This window comes from Vitis vinifera, chromosome 3, assembly GCF_030704535.1.
Source record: "Vitis vinifera cultivar Pinot Noir 40024 chromosome 3, ASM3070453v1".
In the NCBI taxonomy this organism is placed as follows: domain Eukaryota; kingdom Viridiplantae; phylum Streptophyta; class Magnoliopsida; order Vitales; family Vitaceae; genus Vitis; species Vitis vinifera.
Window position 1 is genome coordinate 1,540,965 of NC_081807.1, and position 25,819 is coordinate 1,566,783.

Sequence of the window (25,819 nt, forward strand, 5' to 3'; positions counted from 1 at the left end):
TTGGTTCTGCTCTATGTTGCAATGGTTTTTCCCCCTTGGTGTTCCAAATTCTGTCAATCATTGGATTTCAGAAATGGTTATTACCCTGAGAGACATTTTCCTTACTAGGATTTGAAAATTGTCAACCAACATCATATGGGATTCTATTAAGCAAGCTTATCCCCGGATTCTTGATCAATTCCTTCTTCTTCATACTTGCTCTCAAAGCTTCAGCATCCTGGAACCTCCCAACTGATGCATAAACATTTGAAAGTAGAACGACTTGACCGGGCTCTTCTGGATCCAGTTCACACACCCTTCTAGCTGCAAGTTCTGCAAGCCCTACATTACCATGAAGCTGACATCCACTGAGCAAAGCCCTCCAAGCATTTGGACCCATCTTCTCCATATATCGGCTTACAAACTCTCTTGCATCTGAGAAGCAGCCTGCTCTTGCAAGCAAGTCAACGATGCACCCGCAGTGGTCTTGGCTAGGCCTGATTGTACGCTCTTCCACCATCTGATTGAAAATAACCAGACCATCATCCACCAACCCTGAGTGACTACAAGCACTCAAAACACAAAGGTACGTCGCAGCATCAGGATTTTCCCGGCCCTTCCTCATTTCATGGTAGAGGGCGACAGCAATTTCTCCATGGCCATTGATCCCATACCCGTTTAGAATTGCATTCCAAGATACTATATCTCGGATATAACCCATCTGCCCAAACACATTGTAAGCAGGTTCCACATCTCCACACTTTGAGTATGCTGATATCAGACTATTCTGAACCAATCTATATCGGGGGAAACCAGATTCAAAAGCATAGCAATGGAGCTGCTGGCAGAGCTCCAAAAGAGCAAGTTCACCAGAAGCTGATAGAACCCCTATCAGCATTATTGAATCAAGGTAAAAACTCTCTTCTCCTCTCATTTTAATCAAGAGCTTCAGTGCTTCTCTTGGGTATCCATTCTGCACACATCCTAAAATCATCGCTGTCCAGGAAACAAGACTCTTCCCAGTAGTTTGATCAAACACAGTTCTTGAAGAATCTAGGTCGCCACACTTTGAATACATTGCAATGATCGAGTTTGTAAGCGGGAGCTCTGATCCAAATCCACATACAATAGCTTGAGTATGGATTTCTCTGCCTCTCTTCAAATCTCCTAAAATAGCACAAGCTGAAATCAGATTCATGACAACCACCACATCATTACAGATCCCGGTATTTCTCATCTGGCGAAAAAGCATGAGAGCATCAGAAGCATATTCAAGACAGACCAGTAAATTAATCATTGTAGTCCAGCTTATTACATCTCTACATTCCATCCCTTCAAAAACTCTTGTTGCAGCATCCAAATCCAGCATACTTGAATACATATCAAGAACCGAGTTGTTAACAGCCACATCCAAAACAAGACTCAGTTTTACAACCATCCCATGAATGGATTCACACAGTCGCCGCGACTCTAAAGCCACACAAGCTCGAATGAGAGTCAATACTGTTGCAGCATTAGGCACCATGCCAAGCTTCCGGAACTGGTTAAACAATACAACAGCCTCTTCAAAGAGCTCATTGTAGACAAACCCGGAAACAATTGCACTGCATGAGACCAAACCCGGATTCTCTAGTTGCTCAAACACTCTATAAGAATCAACCACATTTCCGCATTTTGCATATGCATTCAACAAAGCAGTAACCACTCTAAAATCAGAGTCAAGCCCATATTTGAGAATTAGTCCGTGAACACATTGCCCAAGCACAGGGTCTCCTAAGCCTGCAATGCTGACAAGAACACCAACCATGGTGAAAGAAGTTGGAACCAAACTTGAAATCCTCATCTGGGAAAACAGTTCCATGGATTTTCTCCGAAACCCATTTCTATTATAACCATGGATCATTATAGACCATGAAACTACATCCCGTTTAGGAATTTCTTCAAACAGCTTCCCTGCATTTATGATATCCCCAGACTTCAAATAACAACTCAAGAGTTTTGAATAGTTGATGGGGTCGCTTCCATGTGGGTAGCGTTGGGTTGAAGTATGGATGCTGTAAAGTTGCAGAATAGCAAGTGGGGTTTTCATATTTTTCTTGAAGATCATAGATTTGGTATTTCTAAGCATTGACTTAGGGTAGCATATGATAAAGTGGAACCATTTCATATAGCGTCTGCACCACACAAGCATCACACCACATCTTCTCATTTTAATTACCTCTAATTATGATATATTAACAAGTGATAAGATATATTGTCGACCTTGTTCTTTTTTTTTTTATCTTAGGATGTATTGATTCGAAGTTAAAGATATATGATATAGATTTATTTATTTATTTTATATTATTAATTTTTCAAAATAAAAACTAAAAATTAAATTTGTGATTTAAAAAAAATAACTAAAAAAAGTATTCATAAAATATACTTTATAATAATACTTATTTAATATATAAATTATTTTATATATTGAATAACATAATATAATTTTTTATTCATAAATTTTAAATATTTTAATCATCAATATTGTTAATAAATCAAACAAATTATTTACTAAATTTTAAATTATTGAATTTTTTTAAATAATATTGAATACAAGATAAATTTCGTATTTTTTAATAAAAAAAATATTATAATATAACATAATTTTTATTATAAACAAATATTTAAAAAATAATATATAGTTTATTTTTTTTACTTTATTTATTATCAAATGTTACAATATTATTATTTAATAATATTTAATACAACTTAATAATATATATATATATATAATTTATTTTTTTTATCAATAAATAGTGATGAATAGTGGGTTTCGTCTCCCACTTTAGCTTTGAAGTCAACGTGGAGCAAGGGAAAAGAAAGAGAATAAATATTCTCTTCCAAAGTCATCTGACACAAGAAAATTTTCTTACCTTCTTCTGCAGACCTCATTCACCAAGGCTTCAGCTGTCTTTACACGTGACGGATTTCAAAAAATTTCAAGAATGAAGACGAATGAAGACTCAAGACAGACTGAAGTCCGAAATTTTTCGCCTATAAATAGAGCTTCAACTCTCTTCATTAGGCAAAGTGCACAAGAGTGGCAAAAGAGTTCAGAGAATGTTATAAAAAATTCTCTCTTGCTTTTGTAATTTTTCAAAATTCTAGTCCTTTATAATCATCTCTTTGAGTCATCCCTCTGCTGTCAACAAGCTTGTATTAATAACTCTCTGTAATCAAGGTATATTTTTAATAAACAATATTTTTAGATTCAAATATCTGTGTTTTTATGATTAAAATTCTACAATAAATTAGATAAAATTAGACAGTAATTATTTTTGTTTTTATACTTGGAGTTCATTAAATAGAACTAATTCATATTGTTTTCTTAAAGCATTTGTTTAATGAACTCCAAGCATAAAAACATAAATAATTACTGTCTAATTTATTGTAGAAATTTAATCATAAAAACATAGATATTTGAATCTGAAAATATTGTTTATTGAAAATATACCTTGATTACAGAGAGTTGTTAATACAAGCTTATTGACAATAGAGGATGACTCAAAGAGATGATTATAAAGGATTAGAATTTTGAAAAATTACAACAGCAAGAGAGTATTTTTTAGAACACTCTCTGGACTCTTTTGCCACTCTTGTGCACTCTCTCCAGTTTTGCCTTGTGATGAAATTGGTCTTGCTATTTATAGACGATGAAATCAGACTTGAGTTTTCATTCTTGATAAATTTTTAAAATCCGTCACCACATGTTTGGACCTTTGATGTAGGACAACCCTAGGATGGTTGTCTACACTCAAGGGTAGGTGGGCTAGGGTTTTATTTTTAGGGTGTAAGGAGAGGAAAAAGGAATAAACTTTATGGTAGAGAAAATTATAAGATAAGAAATAGAGAGAAAGAAGAAACAATGAAGAAAAGATGGAAAACCTTAGAGTCTCACTAAGGCCTTCTAGGAGTCTCACCTAGAAGAAAATCAATGGAGTCTCACCATTGAGGTTTGCAACCTTGCAATGAAAGAAAGTATAATATTATTCATCAAAATTCATTCCTTTGATTTACATTGATTAGCCTATATATAGGCTTCTCTAAGAAATCCAAAGTCTACTAGGACTCTAATAACCTATTCTACTATGACTCTAATAACCTAGTCTACTAGGACTCTAATAACCTATTCTACTAGGACTTTAATAACCTATCATGACTCAAATTCTAATTATATTAATCCTACTTAAAGTTTACTTAGGTCTTCCCTTTCTTCCTTGAATAAACTTTAAAAGGCTTTTCCCCATCAATTCTCCCCGGCTTGAAAGAACTCGGCTCCGACGAGTTAGATGCTTGATACAATTCATAGAGATCGGGGTTAATCTTCTGAAAATCTGTTGTCGTAATCCATGTATTCTCGGAATGTGGTTTGCCTCGCCATTTCACCAAAAAATTTTGGTATCCACCTTGTCGAGTAGACACAAGTTAATCATCAAGAACATACTCGATCTCAGGACATGGGCTAAGAGTAGGTGGTAATTGAAGATCCAACTCTTCACTTACATCGTTGTGATGGCCATGGTAGATATGTAAATCTTCCACATTAAATATTGGACTAAAATGCAAGTTTGAAGGGAGCTCTAACAAATAAGCATTCTCACCCAACCGCTTTAGTACCCGAAATAGACCAGCTTTCTTAGCTTGAAGCTTTTGATATGTGCTCGGATGAAATCTTTCTGGTCGTAAACGAACCATCACTAGATCACCTTCTTGAAACTGAATATATCTTCGATGTGCATCTGCTGCCTCTTTATAGTTCTCATTGCTGATTTTGATTTTTTCTCGTACCTTTTCATGTATATCTCGTATATGACGTGCAAATGCATCACCATCTTGGCTGGTGCGGACAGAAGTAGGTAATGGTATAAGATCAACAGGTTGCTTAGGTTTTAGCCCATATGCCACTTCAAAAGGTGAGTACCCAGTAGTACGATTAGTGGAGCTATTGAAAGCAAATTCGGCTTGTGGTAAGACATTATCCCACTTTCTCAACTGATCTCTCACAATGCATCTCAACAGATTACCAAGACTGCGATTGACAACTTCTGTTTGTCCATCAGTTTGAGGATGGAAAGAACTTGAAAATTTTAATTGAGTACCTAGCTTGGCCCACAAGGTTTTCCAAAAATAGCTCATAAACTTGACATCGCGATCAGAGACAATGGATTGTGGTAATCCATGCAATCGAACTACTTCTTTAAAGAATAAGGCAGCAACATAAGAAGCATCCGAAGCCTTCTTACATGGGATAAAATGTGCCATTTTGGAAAATCTATCAACCACAACAAATATAGAATCAAAGCCCCGTTGTGTCCTTGGTAATCCAAGTACAAAATCCATGCTCAAGTCTTCCCAAGGTTTGGAAGGAACTGGTAATGGCGTATATAACCCCGTATTTTGCTTTGAACCTTTTCCTACTTGACATGCTCGACATTGTTTGATAACCTTCCAAACATCCTTCTTTAAACTAGGCCAAAAGAAGCGATCTTCCACCAAAGCAATGGTCTTATCTTGTCCAAAATGTCCGCCCATTCCGCCTCCATGAAGTTCCCATATGACATGATCACGTAGAGAAGTCCTTGGTAAGCATAAATGATTTTTATAAAACAAGTACCCTTCTAAAATCTGGAAATCAATACATGTTACTTTTGAACCACTCAAAAGAGAGGAATAAACATCTCCAAAATCAGCATCATTGTCATAGCAATGCTTTAATTCTTCAAATCCAATTGTAGTGGTTGACATGTTTATTAAGAGAAGGGTCTTCCTGCTAAGGGCATCAACTACTTTATTTTCAATCCCTGCACAATGCCTTAAATTAAAGGTAAACAGTTGAAGAAAACTACTTCATTTTGCATGTCGAGAGTTAAGCTTCTTTTGAGAATTAAGATATCGCAAGGCTTCATGATCTGAATACAAAACAAATTCCTTGTAACTGAGATAATGTTGCCAATGCCTAATTGCTTGCACCACTGCATAGAATTCAAGATCATATGTGGAGTATTTTTTCTTTGCCCCATTGAGCTTCTCACTAAAGAAAGCCACAGGATGTCCCTCTTGGCTAAGGACTGCTCCAATTCCCACATGGGAAGCATCACAGGCCACCTCAAATACTTTCTCAAAGTCTGGTAGGCGTAGGATAGGAGGGTTCACCATCTTGGATTTGATTTCTTCAAATGCCTTGTTGGCCGCCTTGGTCCAAATAAATAAACCAGGTTTCATGCATTCAGTAATTGGGGCCATAATAGAGCTGAAATTTCGAATAAATCGTCGATAGAATGTAGCCATTCCATGGAAGCTTCGCACCTCATGGATATTTGTTGGTACTGGCCAATCAACAATAGCTTTGATCTTCTCCGGATCTGTTTCAACACCCTTAGAAGACACAACAAAGCCAAGAAATACAACACTAGGGCTCATGAAAGTACATTTTTTCAAATTAATGTAAAACTTTTCAGCCCTAAGAGTGCGCATGACTTGCTTCAAGTGTTCCTCATGATCTTCACAAGATCGACTATAAATAAGAATATCATCAAAATAGACAACAACAAACCATCCAATAAAAGGTTTTAATATCTGCGTCATAATCCGCATGAAGGTACTTGGAGCATTGGTTAGTCCAAACGGCATGACTAACCACTCATACAATCCATCCTTAGTTTTGAAAGATGTCTTCCATTCATCCCCTGGTCTAATACGTATTTGATGATATCCACTTCTTAGATCAATCTTTGAGAAGATTACTGATCCAACCATCATATCTAGCATGTCATCAAGTCTTGGAATTGGAAATCGATACTTGATTGTGATTTTGTTGATTGCACGACTATCCACACACATCCGCCATGATCCATCCTTCTTTGGTGTTAGTAGGACAGGAACTCCACAAGGACTTAGGCTTTCACGAATAAAGCCTTTAGTAAGTAATTCATCAACTTGCCTTTTCAATTCAGCATGCTCTGTTGGATTCATTCTGTAGGCTGGTAAATTTGGTAATGATGCACCGGGAATCAAATCAATGGCATGTTGTATGTCACGCATAGGAGGGAGTTCATTAGGTAACTCTGCAGGCCATAAGTCAGAAAAGTCATCAAGGATTTTACGTGCGTTTGCTGGATATTCCTTATCTTGTTCTTTAAATTCTTCCACTTTCCGAGCCATTAAAGCAAAAATAACTTTAGTTTCCTTGCTCTCATTTTCAAATTGACACATAGTAAGTACCTTTTTTGGTTGTGCATTCTCATCCGACTTCTTAATTGGAGGGACTTCTTTCATTGGACGAAGGATCTTCTTACGTCCGTTGTGTATGAGAGCATATGTATTTTCATAGCCGTCATGTTGAACTTTTCTATCAAAGAGCCAAGGTCTTCCAAGTAAAATATGACTTACTTTAATGGGTAAGACCTCACACCATACAGACTCTACAAAGTCCTTACCAAAAAGGAATGTTACTAAACAACGAAAACTTACCGGGATAGAGGTGTCATTAACCCATGCTACTCGGAATGGATTTGGATGTCTCTCTGCTTTAAGGTTTAGCTTCTCAACAAGTTCTTGTGAAGCTATGTTCAAACTGCTACCTCCATCAATGATCATGGTGCATAATCTCCCTTGGCAAGAAATACGTGTTTGGAAAATGATAGTACGTCGCCAATCTTCTTCTCCTTTTACTTTTGGAACGGTTAATAAAGGTCGTACTACAAGACTCTGTCCTTCCGTCATACCATCATAGTAGTCACATTCTTCACTAACTTCATCTTCATTGTAGGTCTCTTCTTCCTTTGGGTAACTTTCCAATTCAGATTCTGGTTCTTCAACACAAAAGTGTAAACTTTTGGTTGGGCATACAACAGCATAATGACCATGCCCACCACACTTAAAGCATAAAGGAGTCACGTCTACTTTTCTATCTCCATTACTCATTGAATTTTTACCCTTATTACCATTCTTATAAGCCACATTCGAAGTTTGTTGAGTGTTGCCCCCACCATTCACATGATTAGGAGTTCTGAAGTTTGACGTGCTTAAAGGTTTGTTTGCTGTCCTGTTGGAGAAAGTGCTCCCAATTTGTGAACTTGGACGCCTGGAAACCCGGAATTTGAGGCCTTCTTCTATTTTGAGGGCTAGTTGATAAACGTCATCTACGGTATAAGTGTGTGCAACTATCATCTCAAGTTGAATCTCCATTCGAAGTCCAGCTTTGTAGTGGGCTGCAAGTTGAGCATCACTTTCCCGCACTTGATTTCGAATGCTCAATTCATGGAATTCTTCTGTATATTTTTCAACGGACTTGGTACCTTGTTTAAGGGAAAACAATTTTGTATACATAAGTTGTTCATAATCAGTTGGGAGAAAGTGCTCCTTCATCTTCAACTTCATCTCGTCCCATGTGTCAATAGGCGGTTGGCCAGTTCTATGAGCTTGATTCTCGATATTATGCCACCATAGACGTGCTGCTCCTTTCAACTTTGCCTTCACAAAACGAACTTTTCTATTTTCGGGCATTGCATACCAATCAAAGTAATCTTCCATTGACATAATCCAATCAAGAAAAGCTGTTGGATTTAGTTTTCCATAAAATTCAGCAACTTCAAGACGTACCTTTTTTGTCACATCATCATCTAGCTCAAAAAGTTTGGCCCTTCTTTGATTCCCCATCATAAAATTGTCTTGTTCTTCGCGTGATCGATTTGGCGATTGTCTAAATTGATGACTTGCGATCTCCTCTTCAATTGGTCGTTTTTCTTGACTCTTTTCTAATAACTTCATGATCTCATCAAGTTTGCTATTTAGTTGTATTATAGCATCTTGATGGGATTGTTGTGTGGCTGAAATTTCCTCCAAGCGTATTGTATCGGCATCTTGATTGCTAGAAGTTTTTTTGGAACTCATGCTTGCATAAGTTGCTCCGCTCCTTAATTGCATATGCCTTCAAGCCAAGAATTTTGGCTCTGATACCAAAATTGATGTAGGACAACCCTAGGATGGTTGTCTACACTCAAGGGTAGGTGGGCTAGGGTTTTATTTTTAGGGTGTAAGGAGAGGAAAAAGGAATAAACTTTATGGTAGAGAAAATTATAAGATAAGAAATAGAGAGAAAGAAGAAACAATGAAGAAAAGATGGAAAACCTTAGAGTCTCACTAAGGCCTTCTAGGAGTCTCACCTAGAAGAAAATCAATGGAGTCTCACCATTGAGGGTTGCAACCTTGCAATGAAAGAAAGTATAATATTATTCATCAAAATTCATTCCTTTGATTTACATTGATTAGCCTATTTATAGGCTTCTCTAAGAAATCCAAAGTCTACTAGGACTCTAATAACCTATTCTACTAGGACTCTAATAACCTATTCTACTAGGACTTTAATAACCTATCATGACTCAAATTCTAATTATATTAATCCTACTTAAAGTTTACTTAGGTCTTCCCTTTCTTTCTTAAATAAACTTTAAAAGGTTTTTCCCCATCAACCTTGTTTCTTGAAGTCTACAGAAGGAGAAAAAATTTCTTTTCCTTATGGCTTCGAAAAATAATAAATTCTCTTTCTTTTCCCTTTTTCTCTTTTGGTTTCGTTTTGTAGTAGTAGATAAAAACTACTATTTACTATTATTCATAACTTTTTGACTTTTGACCTTCTTTTATTTTTTAAGGACATAATTATTGTTTCATTTTTTTATTAACACATAGTATTATTATTGAATATAACAAACTATATTATATATATATATATATATATAATTTCTTTAAAAAAACTTTAAAATACCTATTATTAGTTTTTACATCATTTTATAAAATTTGTTTTTAAACATTTTTCATCTTGTTAAAATATCTTTAGATATTTTGTAAAATCGAGTTATTGATATATAAAAAAAACAAAAAATTAATATTTTTATATTTGATTGTATCTAATAATATATAAATATTTCATCGTATTCTATTCCACCGCCTAAATATAGGCTTAATGATTAAGAAACTTATGAGACGGGAAATATAATAAGTATAATTCAGAATTTGATATTTTTATATAATAAACTAAATGATGGGAAGTGAGTTACTTTCAAAGTTGATATTTTTATTCAAACTTATTTGAAATTACCAATCAAGTTTATACATTCTGAAGTCTTAATAAGAAATCATAAAAGTGAAAATGATAGGGAATTAATTAGTTTTAAAACTAAACTAAGCTTATTGAATAGATTAAGTCCCAAAAAATAATAATCTTTTATTCCGTCCACATTTTTTAATCAAATGGGTCACTTCCAAAAACCACTTTTCTAAAGCAAAGAATCAAGATATTGCTGCGTTAACCTTATCCCCATGATTTCACTCCACTTTTCATGTTTCCAAAAGCAAACAAACGAAAAACAAAAACAAGAGAAACTGTTTTCAGAAAACACAAAAAACACTCCATGAAATGCGCGGGAGACGTTTCCAAACAGGAAGTGTTACCTTTACAGGCTTACTGCTTACTGCTTACTGCTTACAGCCCCCCGGAAGCGGTTGTTACGCGGCTTCTCCTCGCCCTGCCACGTGTTTACCCGCCGTCTTCATCCCCCAACGGACACGACGTTTCGATTCCTTCAAAACTAAGCTAAAACCCCAAACTTGCCCTTTTTATTTTCTTGGAATCCGAACTCCATTGCCACATGAAATATGTCTTCGAATCCTTATAGAAACCCTAATTCTCTCTACCCGGAAGTTGATCTCTCAAACCCAGAAGCCACTTCTCCTCTTATCTCAAACCCAACTTCTGCTTCATCTTCGTCGCTGTACCCTTCTCTTGAAGTGAAAGAGCTCGCTGAGAATCTTTTCCCGGACGAAAACGATGCCGTTTTACAAAACCCCAGTTCCCAACCATTCGAAGAAGTCCTCGTCAGAGTCTCCGGCGCCATCGTCCATCTCATCGACAAGCAACACAGCGTCGAGCTCGCTTCCGGAGTGCTTACCATAGTTCGGCTCCGGCAAGGCGAGAACGTGGTCGCTGTTCTTGCACGAATCGGCGATGAGATCCAGTGGCCATTGGCGAAAGATGAGGCAGCGGTGAAGCTCGATGAATCGCATTATTTCTTCAGTCTTCGCGTGCCCGAATCTGGGTCCGGCTCGGCTTCGAGCGATGATGATGGTGAGAGTGAGAATTTGTTGAACTATGGATTAACTATCGCGTCGAAGGGGCAAGAGGGATTGTTGAAGGAATTGGATGCGGTTTTGGAGAAGTACAGTTGTTTTTCGGTGCAGAAGGTGAAGGGGACGGTTGGGTGGGAGGTTTTAGATGGATCGGTTGCGAGAGAGACTTCTCCGGAGGATTTGGGATCGAAGAAGAAGAAGGAATTGATGGAGGAGAGGTCGGGGGCGTACTGGACGACACTGGCTCCTAATGTGGAGGATTACAGTGGGTGCGTTGCGAGGATGATTGCCGCCGGATCAGGGCAGCTCATCAAGGGAATCCTGTGGTCGGGCAATGTAACGGTGGATGGATTGAATTGGGGGAATGAGTTTCTGAAGAAAAGAATGGGGCCGGGTTCCAAATCCGAAATTAGTCCAGAGGCAATGAAGAGGATGAAAAGGTTTGATCTTTAATTTCTTAGCTAATTGTGGTGTTTTCTATTTGCAATTGCATATTACTAAAAAAAATGAGTACTTGGTATCCTTTATTGTGATAACTATTTTGCTATATTTGTTGCATTTTGTTGGTTTATTTGAAAAGTAGTTGAATGGGTCTATTTATGCATCTGCCATCTTTGATCTTATTATAATGCGGTATTCTTAATAGAGAATCTGCATATCTTTCACTCCTCAGTCTTCTGTTTGTCTCCATTGTTTATATCCATGGGGTATTTGGGGAACCTGTTAAATGGGGCAATTTGGTTTCTCTTTTTGCTGATTGTATAATGAAAATTATTTGAAAAAACTAACTGATTGCTACTTTGGCACCAGAGTCTTGTCATATTGTATTCAGTTTGTGATCAGCTGCCTTGTTTCGCTATCAGTCAAGCACCCTATTAACCTGTTCTCATTTTTGCTTATAGTCTTGTTTATTAGAACTTTCAGCTTGCATAGTTAGTTGGTTTGCTCTTCAACTAAATGTCTTGTCTCTGTCCATCCCCAAGTTTGCACCCATGCATCTTGAGTAATTTGCATTTCAGTTGCATCGTTCCGTCTTTGAATACCATAGAAGTTGGAAGCAAAAACAAGTTAATTATGCTTGCTATTGTTGACTAAGTGTTGTTGTGATAACCAATTGAGAAGTCTGGTTCATGTTTATTTATGTAAATGGTCTTGCTTCAACCTTAACAAGTCAGCAATTCTAGTAGGTCTGTCAGAGATTTACTTTATTTATTTATTAATTTACTTTGATTGAGTTAAAATGATTTGGTCTTAAATTTTGAACTTGGAGAAGTTACACCCTATGTGTTCCATATGCTGTAGTAATGGTGTACAATCTTATGGCTTGATTTTTTTTTCAGGGTTAAGAAGCTGACAAAGATGTCCGAGAAGGTGGCAACTGGAGTTCTTTCTGGGGTTGTTAAAGTCTCTGGATTCTTTACAAGTTCTATTGTGAACTCAAAAGTGGGCAAGAAATTTTTTAGCCTGTTGCCTGGAGAAATTGTCCTTGCTTCATTAGATGGATTTAGTATGTTATTCATCTCAATTTCTCTGGCTTTCTTTAACTATATCTGTGTGTGTCCTTGCTTCATTATCTTCCCATACCTACATTTTCTTTCTGTTGAAGTATACGAAACTAGTGCAGTTATTAATATTGTCCTGTGTTTTCAATGCCATATGCCATGCTGTGAGTTGACTATAATCATGGAATAATATTCAGGAAAGACATTGGCCTTCTAAGTTAACAAAAAATGTTGTCAAAATTGAGTACCACCCATAAGGTGTTCATGAGCTTATTGTTTGAATTAAAAAATTAACTGAGGCTTGGGGTGTGTCCTTTATCTGCTTCTTCCTAGCATTTTTTGCCTGCTTAATTTTTATCTATATATGATCAGGTTCATCAACCACCAGTTTGAGTAGGAACAGTGTGAATTGCTTGAATTTATCATTTTCTTTCCGTAAGTAGATGAAATTGTTGCCTTGATATACTCTCCATATTTGTCCTGTCAAGAGATGGTAGATCCTTAAGGATGGAAGTATTTCTTCATCTGGTGACTCTTAAGCACATATAAACTTTTGTCTTTGGACATTGCCTAAAATGATATTGAAATTATTTCTATGAGAGGACAAACAATCAAGATTTGAATGGGAGGGTAAATTAGTCCCTAAAACCAACTGTATAGGTGGTATGAAACAAACAGAATAGTTTGGGCAGAGACAAGTCTTAGTGTTGACTAAGCAAGCATCGTGAGGTACTAATTAGTTATGAACCTTGTATGATCATCACCACATGATGAACTTTGTCTGCATTTTCATAAATGCTAATTAGTTATGAAAGGGTTTATAGAATTCATGTAAGCAGTAGGAGAGACTTAAACTTGAGACCTCTAGTTACCCATAGTTTTGATATCATGTTACACTACTAACTTTCCTGAAAGCTTAAACTGTTAGGTTTTGGGCCTTGGGCCCCCAATGTATATCAGGCTAACCATAGTCGATTTGCGGTGAACTTTGTGTTTTAAGCCCCTTAATGCAATATACTTCAAGCTTGCATGCCTATTTGGTGGATCTCTTTTACTCTTTCTTTTATTTGGTTCATCATCCATCAGTGCTTTGCTGTGCCTTTGCAAAGAGCAATAGTTAATCAAGGGAATAACCATAACTTTCAAATCCCATGTTTTCTACAACTTTTTATGAGGTTAATTTGATCCTGGCATATTAGCTGCTGTTGCAAGCTCATATGTTCCAACCACACAATAAAAACTATACTTTTCAAAAAGATTTTAGCCTTTAGATGAGTAGTCAATGTTAGTTGTAGTTTAGATGGGGTCTTCTCTCTGGCTTGAAATTAGTAAATGTATTGCGTATATAAGGTGATAAAATGGAAGTGAAATAATCACTTAATTTCAGCTGGTTTAGTTTCAATTTATAAGAACTATGGGAATTGCAAATGCGAAACTTGAACTGTTGGGACTAGGAATTACATGATACAAAAGAGATGGCCCTTCTACACAAGAAGAGAGAGCCATCAGAACAAGAAAAGAGGAACTAAGGTCATGTGGCAGTCCAAGATGCTATGATATTGCATTACTGTGTTTTGATATTCCTTTTGTTCTTTCCGTAGTCCTAGAAACTGCATCATGCTTCCTGCTTCTTGCTTATGATATCATTCCTTTTGTCTGTGCATCTTGTTGTGGACAGATAAAGTCTGTGATGCTGTTGAAGTTGCTGGAAAGAACGTCATGTCTACCACCTCAGTTGTGACAACTGGGCTTGTTTCACAGAGGTAAAACCTGATTCAACTGTAAATATGATGCTCCATTGCATCATCATCAACAATGTTCTGTTCTTCTGTTGCTATGAATGTGTTCTTCATTTCATCATTATATTTTGTTATACATTGTGGTGTTGGGCAAGTTGGCATTACATTTTGTGGTGTCACTCTCCTGCTGTTGTGGTCAAATCCTCATATCGTTTTGAGGTGGGACCGTGGAAGGGTAATATTGCTTTTGAATCACATATCTTGCTCCACTAATTTGGGGATCTGAAAGCGATGGCCTGCACAAGTCCTGATCCAGTTACATGCCACTGATCATGTCTCCTCCCTCAAATTGTGTTGGACAGTAGATAAGACCAAAACAGGTTAAGATATGGTAGAACAGAGGAAGGAATTGTTTGCCATGGACTCAGCTCAACCCAGAATCTGAATTAAGGATATTCTGCCCAAACCCATTTTTCCCATAATGTTTTGGTTTGATGATTGGTATGAAAGTGTTTTTTATTGTTGCAGGTATGGAGAACAGGCAGCACATGTGACACACGAGGGGCTTGGTGCTGCAGGGCATGCTATTGGGACTGCTTGGGCAGTGTTCAAGATACGAAAAGCTCTCAACCCGAAGAGCGCATTTAAGCCCACAAAACTTGCAAAAGCTGCTGCTGAAGCAAATTCTGCTAAACTGAAGACTAAACAAGCAAAGTAATGGCAGATGGTTTTGGGTTGGTTTTATATGAAACTCTTAGACACTTCCATTTTTTGTTCTTATACCAAGTGGTATCTACTACAGACAGTCGAATGTATTTATTTATTTTTGTTTCAATGGATGTTCTCAGAAAACCAGTGTGTGTTTCAACAATCTTCTTGTATAAATGATGTGTATTTCAATGAATATACTTTATCTTTGCCTCAGCAGGAGCTTGTGGGAACCCAATGGATCCATTTTGTCAAGAAGCTTTGACAATGTGAACTAGGAGTGGAAGGGTTATGCTAATGGTGTACCAGAAATGGACAAAATTTCTTGGTAGCTTTAGGTAATATTGAGGGGAGGATTTACCCCTGTATGGTGGAAGTCCTCCAGCAGTTAAATTTTACGATTTCCCAGAATTTTCCTGCAGCCAAGCGTTCGGGTCTATGCAAACACAGAGAGCAAGTTGAAAGCTAATTTTGGGTTTTATATTTGTTGAACAAAGGGGGGTACATATTATTATTTGAACTCTAGATTCTTAGCATCTGCAGTTCTTTCACACTACTTCCACTGAATATATGCTTCCATTGATATCCCTAGTGTGCAATCTCTCTCTCTCTCTCTCTCTCTCTCTCTCTCCTTAGCCCTTACCTTAATAACTAGTTTTGAATGGCTTGTAAGTCTTGAGATCTAGGACAACTCCAGCCACAGACCCAACTGCCGCAGCTAGAGAAATAAGCAGACAAGCAAAGCTTAGTATCTGCAGGGCAACCCACCGGCTTGTCCACCGTCCAATCTTCTTCTGGGAAATATACATCTCAACTGGGAAATAAACTGTCAAGGGCCAGAACCCAAATGCTCCAAGTATGCCCACAACATCATTGAAGAAGGGCAAGAGCATAGCTATAAGGGTTGTCAACACAACAAAAATTGTCCTCCATACTAAACGGAAGAAGTTGAGCTGGTACACCCCATAGCAAGGGATTGGCAAGTCGTATTCTTCAGTCACAAAGTCGCTCTTCGGCCACTTATGTGCACTCCATTTTTCCACAAATGCGAATAAGGGCTGGCAATAGACCTGCAGTTTCACATTGGTGTCAACTTCGTGAAGATAACATGAAACCTTTAACTATCTCCCTACTCAACTGCAAACTTCTTATACCTGATATGCCCCGACAAGATGAACGATGATTGCAATATTGGCTATGTCTAACAGCCAGTAGGGGTCATAGAATCCAAAGCCAGTGAGAAGATTTCCCGGAGCTAGATCTCCAAAGGCAGCATAGCCAAAGCATCCACACAGCATATAGAATGCTGTTGTCACAGCGATGCTCAGCACCGTTGCCTTCCTCATGGTTTTGTACTCTGCAGGAGGAGATTTTATTGTATCCTACAGATGGACACCAAATCAGAATTCAACATTGAGATGTTGCAAACCAAAATCATCATTCTTGTAATGAGTTTATGTACCTGAATTTCGATGAGAATGAGTGAGAAAGAATAAGCAAAGGCAATAGCTCCAAGTGCCTGCAAACTCCTCCACAACTTCTGTGTTGAAGTCACTACTCCTGCATGAGTTACTGTCCCTATGCTTATGCCTGTCAAGCTTCCTTTGAAGCTCCCATTTTCTGAGAAGAAAAAGAAAGGAGAAACAGCAGTTTAGTTGCAGATGGTAGGTGGTGCCTTGCAGGGCCTTGTTTCTGAAACTAGAAAGTATGTGTGCACACAAAAATATGATATGAGGAAGTGTGTATAACCTGCAACTTTGGCGACGCCAAGGCCTAGACCAACACTAGAGTACGTGAAAGACATAATAGCAGCAACTATGGAGAGCCACCAAACTTGATCAAAGTCTGGGATTTGAGAAAATATGATCTCTATGATTCCAAAGGTGATCATGTATCCATTGCTGGACATGTGACAAGGATCTTTCCCCCCACTTTTGTGGAAACAGTTTGATCTCTTTATCGCCCTAATCATGAACAGACAAGTACATATAGTTATGAACTCATGCAGAAAGCATAACACACCAACAGAAAACTCACTCTGGAAACTCACATCATGCTGACTGATGCTGCAATTGTGTACCCAATTGCAGTGCCAAATAAGTTCAAGTACTGAATCCACCCACATGCCAGGACCTTCTTCCCTCCTGCAGCCCAAATGAAGGTCAACTATAACGATAAAAACAACGAAAATCACCTGAGTCTGACTCTCTGACCATGATGGAAACTATTATACTCACCTAAGTTAGCCTTGACAGCTTCCATGTAAGTGTAATTTCTTTGTCCTGTGAGAGGGTCACCTGACCTGTAACACTGGGCCAGGAGGTTGGAAGAGTATAGATTGACAAAGGCGAAAAGGATCATTACAATAGGCCCTGCAACCCAACCAAGCTGCCCTATTGCCCATGCCAGTGAAAGAACCCCTGAGCCTATGACAGCAGTGATAATATGGGATGAAGCGGTCCAGAAAGTTCCTGCACCAAAGCCATAGTATCATAGTATAGAACCACTATTCAGATTGATGTTAGCTTATTATGTTGATTGGTTGTTTCCAGATTCAGTGCATATAAGAAAGCAAGAAGATATTTCTTATATCCTATGGAGTTTACATACTTAAATCAAATAGTAACTCACCTTTTCTAGTAAATGATGAGTATGTTTGTTGAATCATTTATATTTTATTGACTAGATGGAATCTATAATTTAAAATTTTATTTTGACATTTTTAAAAATTAAAAAAAAAAAAAAAAAAAAAAAAAAAAAAAAAAAAAACCGATTCTCCATGAAAGTAGTCATTCTTTAAGCTGGATACTACTTGGCAGACACCAGAGCTTCTTTGCAGAGTCCATACCTGTTCTTTTGAGGCGGCCATCATCATCAAAACACTTGGAATAGTTGGCCTGAGGGTTTATTGCTTCACTCTCTCCATGGGGTTTAGGCTGGACTTCCACCTGCAAGTAGTGCCTGATGTCTTGCCGCTCTTCCACCTAAAACATTGATGCAGAGCTAATATATCAGAAGAGAAAAGAACAATTTCACCAAGGAAGATGGAGAGGTATGGACATGATCTTACAACTCCATTGTAAATCCTGCTTGGAAGAGTTCGACTTCTTGGTAACATGGTTGTGAAACAGCAGGAATGGTAGTTGTGTATATGCGTGCAAAACAGGAGAGAGCCAAGGATAAAGGGAAGTGGTATGGTAGTGATGGATACTTGAAAAATATGTGCAGTGGGCTTTTATAGAAGAAGATAATGACCTGAATTGAACCATTGAAATGGGGAGATGATGGCATGACGCGTGTAGAAACAATCATGAATCGTGTAACATGTCCTTCGATTAGATTATGATATAATACCATAAAGTTTGAGAATATAATATTGTGAGATTGAGTTTTTACCTAAAAAGATAAGCACATTCTCAATATTATATTGCAACCCTTTCTTAGACTACCTCCAAACATGCCTTATGTCCATGTAAGCTTACAATTTTAGAAGGGCAGACCTTCAAACTACTGATGGTCTCCACTTTCAGTAGGGCCATGTGCAGACTGATCTCTCCCCTTCATGCTAATTGCTTTCTACCTCTATGGATTAGGATGTTGTAATCACCCGAGGAGCTCCCCATCTGTGTAAATATTATAAATGATATTAGAGTTAATCTTTAACCTTAAGAATTTGTTTAACACTCGTAAAGGGTATTTGCTTAGCCCCACAATCATATATACGATATAATGAGAACGTTGTTTCTACATGATATTATGATATCTTATATTAGATAAAGGAAAAAGTTTTTGTATTATATTTATAGAGGTTAAGCCCTCTTAATTAATTATGTAGATGGATTTTAAAATCACGAAAGCAAACAATATGTACCCAATGGTTGGGTACGCCATCTTAATCAACACAATGGAAAATAACCTCAGCGAAATGGACAACATCCTAATCCAAACTGTAATTGCTTCCGTCCATTTCTTTTCCAATTCGGGGAAACGGGAAAGTTGGTAAACTGCGCGATTCCTCCCAAGCTTGCTTCACGTGTAGAGTGGAGTCTTCTCTAATGTCAACGACAAGACACCATAGAGATGCACTTAAAAGCTAACATAGCTTACTTTCACAAAGGCGTTAGGCCCCCATGAATGCTTGCTGACTCTCCCACCACAATCAACAGCTCCCCAGTACAAGGCCTTCCAAAATTGACCACCCCCATTCTTGAAACCGTCAGTGGATTTATTTACAAAAAGAATCAATAGATTTTTAGACACTATCGAACCAGCAATCAATTCTTAATTTGAAATAGTTCATAGCTGATACTCCGGCCTGTTCATTATTAATGTCTAAACTGTTTACTTCTGACTGCACTTTGAGTTTGTCTCACTGATGAAAAAATAATCACAAGCCAACGGGAGTATATATGAACATACCCGCAACCTCTGGATTATGCCTTCAGGCCGATCAAATCGAATCGATTCATTAGTAGTTGTAATCCCCGAACCCATGGTTAGAGCCTTTTAGAAGTTGGTACTGAATTTTTCAGATGTACCAAACACTTTCTGTGTAATCATCAGTCTTATAATTCTATATGTTCCTCGCCTGTAGCAGATTATCAGGAAAGAAAAAGTGTCCAACTTTCACTACAGAAAAGTCGTGCTGAAGATTAGGAGTTACCCAGAAGCTCCAATAATGAGCACAAACACTGGAGGAGGTCTATGAAAATGGTGATTATCATCAAGTGGTGTATGACACATAAGCAAACCAGTACACATATATGGCTCCCTACCTATAGCAATATGATTGATGAACAATTGGCGAGCTAGATGTTTATCAACAAGATTGTTAATGCAGTGGGATTTTGGAGATGATTCTTGGCAAGAATCATTGGCTGGGGGAAAAAGAAAACCAACATATAGAATATCTGTGATCACAGGATTGGATCTCCTTTCACCATCACTTATCAGACAATGCAATGAGGACTGACCACCACCCGGCAGTGCACCACCGGCCCTACCACGAACCTAAAAAATGCCCGATATATGAAAGTATGAAAGCGACATTACTGAACTCCCTACTCTTTCTTTTCTGTTGAGTCGACTTCTTCATTAGGAATTAGTGTTTGTGAGTGAAAGTTTTGGGTAGTGGTAACTGCAGACACGCATCCCTGTCGCCCTGCTGGAGGGGAGGTAGCTTCTTTTTCAGGAAGGTGGCGAAACAAAAACGCGTGTTGAAAAACTGTAGCTATGGTGGAAGACTTGGGGAGACTTGTTTGGAAACGTGCCAAAATGAAGTGCAGCTAGCCCATATATATATGGCTCCTGTGTCCACACACCATGCAGTCCTCTTCCTGCAGGCTACTTTCAAAGCTATCAGTTCTTGGGGTTGAAGGAGGTTAAGAGCATCCTGATCTTGGCCGATTCGGATGGTATTTGAGTTGGGCATGGAGACTGGAGACAATGTGAGGATGGGATATTGAATTGGAACGAGCATATATCCTTAGAAAATATTACTGGTTCCATTTTGCATGATCCATACCATTTGTATAAAGAAGGAGATCTAAGTCATATAATGTCGATTTAGTGGGGTTTTTATCGACTATGAGATAAGAAAATTGAATACTGAATCAATTAAATTAATTTTCGTTAGTTTTAAAACCGAAAGAACTTAATCAATTTTTTCAATTCTTACCCTAATATTATAGCGATACTATTTCTTCATTTTTTTTTTAGTTATTTGACCTAATCGAAATCAAATATTCACTATTAAATTCGTATAGTCACTTTAGTAAGTAATTGGGTCAAGTTAATTTTCAAATACGAGAAAAATATTTTGTAATTTCTTCAATTGCCAATTGCCAGCATTGAGGCCCAACATGAGGCTTGGCCCAAAAGCAACCCAATTGGATTTGAAAATTGTTTTTTGAAAACATTTTTTTTTTTTAGTTGTGATTTGTGAAGGCTTAAACGCCGTCGCTATAAAGCGACAAGACTGACCGTCCAAACGACGTCGTTTAAATTTGCCTTGTTGCCCAAGAGAAGAGAAACAGATCGCAGAGCAAAAGCGAAGGAAAGGAAGAAGAAGAGGAGCAAGGAGAAGGAAAATGGCTCGATACGACCGTGCGATCACCGTGTTTTCACCGGACGGCCACCTATTCCAGGTGGAGTACGCCCTGGAAGCCGTCCGTAAGGGCAACGCCGCCGTCGGCGTCCGCGGCACCGACACCATCGTCCTCGGCGTCGAAAAGAAGTCCACCGCTAAGCTCCAGGACTCTCGGTACCTCTCTTCCTCTCTACGATTACGCATTTTCAGTGATTGTGGTTTAAGATCGTGAATTCTGAGTCAGCTTTTGAACCTATCTGATGGTTTCTGTGGCAAATTATTATTATTCTCTCGCTTTCGTTGTTTTGGTGATGAAAAAACAATTTTGAAAATTAGTCTCTATTGTGAACTTTGCGTGATCATCAACATTTCTTTGCTAGTTATTTGTACATATCTATTACTCTACATATTGCTTTGGTGATGGAAACAACAATTATGCTTTCTGGAAACTGTTTCGAAAAACTTTGTTAAAATGTGATAATTTTAGGAAATTTCTGGGCCTTTTTTACAGTAGATGTGATTCTGATGTGAATGACTTTATGGCAAATGCAAACAATCGACACACTTAGGCCCTGTATGGTACAGAAGTAGGAGTACTTCTAATCAGAACGGATGGTGAAAACAATAATCAGGTTCATTTTTTGGATCCTTTAATAAGTTACATGAATTGAATGCAAATTTGTTGTATTCAATTTTTTTTCAAAAATAAACATTTTTAGGACCAAATAAACACTTAAAAAATTCAACTGCCTGGCATGGTGGGATATTGTTGTCTTTGGGTTCCATAAAAACATAAAATGATGGATTTTTAAATCTCTTATTTTTCTCTGCTCGGTTTCCTCAGCAACCAATTGGAGGGTGAGGTTCAATTTAATGCAAAATAGGGTTAAATCACCCAATGCTTGTTCCTTAAGGTGTCAAATATCTGTTTGTCAGACACCTCACACCTCAAGGCTCATAATTTCAGAAATGTTCACCTCATACATGAACTAGATATAATAGCTTTTATATCAAAACTTGGACCTAAGTGTTTTTACACCTTAGAGTTCTCAAAAACTCTTCTAGCCTTCATTTAACAGTAAAGTTTGATGTATTATGTGGACTTGATAGTGTATATATATGGCTATTTCCATCTTTCTTTTTTTTTTCCTTGTATGTAAATTTTTGTCCCCATTGGGACTTGAACTTAGATCCCCCACCAACCCTTAACACTTGAGCCAGGACTCAAGGGCTTTGGCTATTTTCATTTTTTGTGAACATGGACTTGTGTTTCAGGGAACCTTCCAGAATCCAGAATCCAGACTTCCATCTTTTGTTTTTATAGGTAAATTTTTGTCCCCATTGGGACTTGAACTTGGATCCTCCCCAACCCTTTTAACACTTAAGTCAGGTCTCAAGGGCTGTGGCTATTTTCGTGTTTTGTGAACATGAATTTGTGTTTCATGGGAACTTTCGAAAATCCAGACACAAAGGGTGAATTTACTCTATTAAATATGTGGGGTTATTTTGTCTGAGTTTATGTATGAATCTAAAATAATCTTAAAGAATAAGAGTCAGAATATTAGAGGTTCTCCAACATGGAAACCATAGATAGGGAAAGATTTTGTCTGAGTTTATGTATGACTTTAAAATAATCTTAAAGAATATGAGTCAGAGTAGTAGAGGTTATCCAACATGGAAACCATGGATAGGGAAAGACAGAAAAGAAAAAGAAAAAGAAGAACATATTGTATCTATGATATTATCCTTGACATTATCCTTAGCATTTCCTGCTTACCATCTTGCTTACTGTTCTCAGAACGGTCCGGAAGATTGTTAACCTGGATGATCACATTGCATTGGCCTGTGCTGGGCTAAAAGCAGATGCACGTGTGTTGATAAATAGAGCACGTATTGAATGTCAGAGCCATAGGCTTACAGTCGAGGATCCTGTCACTGTTGAATATATTACTCGGTACATTGCTGGTCTTCAGCAGAAGTACACCCAGAGCGGCGGTGTAAGACCATTTGGCCTTTCAACTTTGATTATTGGCTTTGACCCCTACACAGGTGTTCCATCACTTTATCAGACAGACCCATCGGGAACATTTTCAGCATGGAAAGCCAATGCAACCGGGAGAAACTCAAATTCAATGCGGGAGTTCTTGGAAAAAAATTATAAAGAAACTTCTGGACAAGAAACTGTGAAATTAGCAATTCGGGCTTTGCTTGAAGTAAGTTATTCCTTGTCATATGAATATAAACTAGTTGCTTGCATTTAACAGGGGTATGTACATCCTATATAAACTTGGTTTAATTCAAACCTTAATCGATGAAAATTTCTTTTTGTGGCTCTTGAGGCTTGGCTTAAATGATAAAAGGTTGGGAAGGGTTTATGGGAGGTTCCAAGTTCAAGTCCCAATAAGGGCAAAAGTTACGTGTCAAAAAATAAAAATTTGTTTATGCTTTAATGTTTTGAAATTTAAAATTCACATATCAAAAAATAAAAATAAAAACTTCTTCATGCTTTAATGTTTTGAAATTTAAGTGGTTAATATTGAATATTTAAAAGTGGCTGCATATAATGTCCTTATCAAAGTAATTGATTTGACATACTTTACTTGTCCTTTATGTTATGTTAGTCTTTAATTTGACTTTTCATAATAACTACCAGAGAATTTGATGCTTGTATTAGGTAATAGTAATACAACAGGAAATTACTGCATTTTATTTATCAATTTAATTGATGGAAGAAATTTCTTACTGCATTTCATAACAATATTTACTTACCTTACTGACAATGACATTGTTTCTCACTGCTTTACCTGAAGCATCAGTTACAGAGAAGTTTGAGTTTTGATTTTTAGGAATCATCTATTTAGTATGATATAATTACAATGAACAAAATATATAAATCCAAAATTGTTGTGTTTAAGCATGCTTTTCTTGTTGCTTTAGTACATTTAGACACTAAGTGTATTTCCCATGAATTTGATTCTTATGATATTCAATATTGTGTTGATGATGATCTTGTGTGGTTTTTGAGTGCTCATGCATGTTTAAATATTAGGTTAATAATGGCCCAGGTTGGGTCCTATCATTGCTTAGTTTATTCTTGTGGCGGCATGTACTGCTTGCAGCATGAGAAGACCATTTATTCCTAAAATTGAATAACTTAGCACTAAACACCTGACAATATTGTCTGGTTGGACTTGTTACACTGACAAAGTCCAAATTCCCCACTCAAGATTGGAACCCTCCTTTCCTCCTAAATGCTATGCTGCCTAGCAAACAAGAAACTGGTCATGATGGATAGTGTTGCCAGCTGCAGAGTATAATAAGATGTAATTATCACCCTATATTGAACGTGATGTGCATTTGCTAGATTAGTTGACTAGTTGAGAAGTTCTTTATGGTCATTTGCTGAGAAATGAAACAGAATACAATGACAGTCTAATGGAAAAGACCTAACTTTCAATCAGTCTCATGGAAATTCGTCACACACCATTTTCTTATTGAGATATTTGTCATAGAATCTGGCGTCTACAGAAGAATGCTACTCTTTAAGTTTGGGAACCCTGACCTAGTGGCTTAAGACCGACTGCCTAAGATGCAGTTATACCATGTCCCTGTAAGAAGTTCAGCTATCTATCATTTGACAATTTTGACCATTTAGTTGCTGAAAAATGCATGAAAGACTTAGATGTGGTACTCTCTTAGTATGCTGCTCTATATTTGTGTCAAAATCACCCACAATCATGTCCAAGAAAAGCCTGTTTAATTCTATAACTTATCCCTCATGGTTGCTTCTTTTGATCTGACTTTAGCTTTTGAGTCATGTTTTGCTTCAAATAGGTTGTTGAGAGTGGGGGAAAAAACATAGAGATTGCCGTGATGACGAAAGAGCATGGATTGCGGCAACTTGAAGAAGCTGAGATTGATGCCATTGTTGCTGAGATCGAAGCAGAGAAAGCAGCAGCTGAGGCTGCTAAGAAGGGCCCTCCCAAAGAAACCTAGTTCAGGCATCAATCATACTCCACCATGCTCTTACCATTGTTGTTCAGACATCCTCCTACTTCATCAAGCAGCATCTGAGTTTAGCCAGAAAACGTCTTGTCCCAATGGTGATTGATCATCCCGGGTATTTCTGAACATTTTGGATTGATATTCGTACTTAGCACTTTGTATGCTTTATCTATTACGCATCAACGTATCACAAACTGTTGGATTGAATCGAAAATTCTCAGCAGAGAGCCATCAAAATTAGGGTTTCAGAAAATCCATGATAGAGCAGCTCATCTCATCCATAATTAGGGCTATGCATTGGATTGGATCAATCGGTTTTTTCCTGCAGGCCCATAGTGTGCGGGTTAGGGCGGGTCTTTGAGACGGTTTAAGGCCTGAAGTTAATTTTGGGCACCCCTTCTTGCTCACCCCCTAGCCCTGCATAATTAGCCTTCAAACTATTCACAAAAGATCCTTGTTTCAGCTTCCTCTTTAGCCCTATGTCTCTCACCCTCTCATCCTTAGGAGGTCTTTGATTCAATTGTTGATGATTGCCACAACTATATTTCTTGGTTTTAATAAGACTCCTATCTTTTTATTTTTGACACTTTTTTGGGGGCAAGAAAACACGTGGAATAAAAGTTACACTTGTACAT

At 37.6% G+C, this 25,819-nt stretch overlaps 4 protein-coding genes across 4 annotated transcripts; 2 read left to right on the plus strand and 2 right to left on the minus strand.

Annotated features, from left to right (window-relative positions):
* Nucleotides 1-121: 121 nt before the first annotated feature.
* LOC100260508 (pentatricopeptide repeat-containing protein At1g11290, chloroplastic) lies at nt 122-2,068 on the minus strand. The gene has a single exon (XM_002277705.5). The coding sequence runs from the start codon at nt 2,066-2,068 to the stop codon at nt 122-124; it is 1,947 nt and encodes a 648-aa protein (XP_002277741.4).
* An 8,271-nt stretch (nt 2,069-10,339) lies between these two features.
* Nucleotides 10,340-15,307, plus strand: LOC100267615 (protein EARLY-RESPONSIVE TO DEHYDRATION 7, chloroplastic). The gene is made up of 4 exons (XM_002278009.4): nt 10,340-11,582; nt 12,483-12,649; nt 14,323-14,407; nt 14,912-15,307. The coding sequence occupies exons 1-4, from the start codon at nt 10,672-10,674 to the stop codon at nt 15,099-15,101; spliced, it is 1,353 nt and encodes a 450-aa protein (XP_002278045.1). The 5' UTR covers nt 10,340-10,671; the 3' UTR covers nt 15,102-15,307.
* Nucleotides 15,308-15,549: 242 nt separating this feature from the next.
* LOC100262462 (amino acid permease 3) lies at nt 15,550-18,294 on the minus strand. The gene is made up of 8 exons (XM_002278050.4): nt 18,162-18,294; nt 17,940-18,075; nt 17,329-17,562; nt 17,142-17,235; nt 16,841-17,055; nt 16,554-16,711; nt 16,246-16,473; nt 15,550-16,161 (listed from the first exon to the last, which is right to left on the minus strand). The coding sequence occupies exons 1-8, from the start codon at nt 18,207-18,209 to the stop codon at nt 15,736-15,738; spliced, it is 1,539 nt and encodes a 512-aa protein (XP_002278086.1). The 5' UTR covers nt 18,210-18,294; the 3' UTR covers nt 15,550-15,735.
* A 2,723-nt stretch (nt 18,295-21,017) lies between these two features.
* On the plus strand, nt 21,018-25,437 carry LOC100257349 (proteasome subunit alpha type-7). The gene is given in 4 exon segments (XM_002278126.4): nt 21,018-21,353; nt 22,978-23,392; nt 25,014-25,154; nt 25,157-25,437. Coding segments are annotated over 4 exon segments (882 nt in total). The 5' UTR covers nt 21,018-21,180; the 3' UTR covers nt 25,310-25,437.
* Nucleotides 25,438-25,819: the final 382 nt, after the last annotated feature.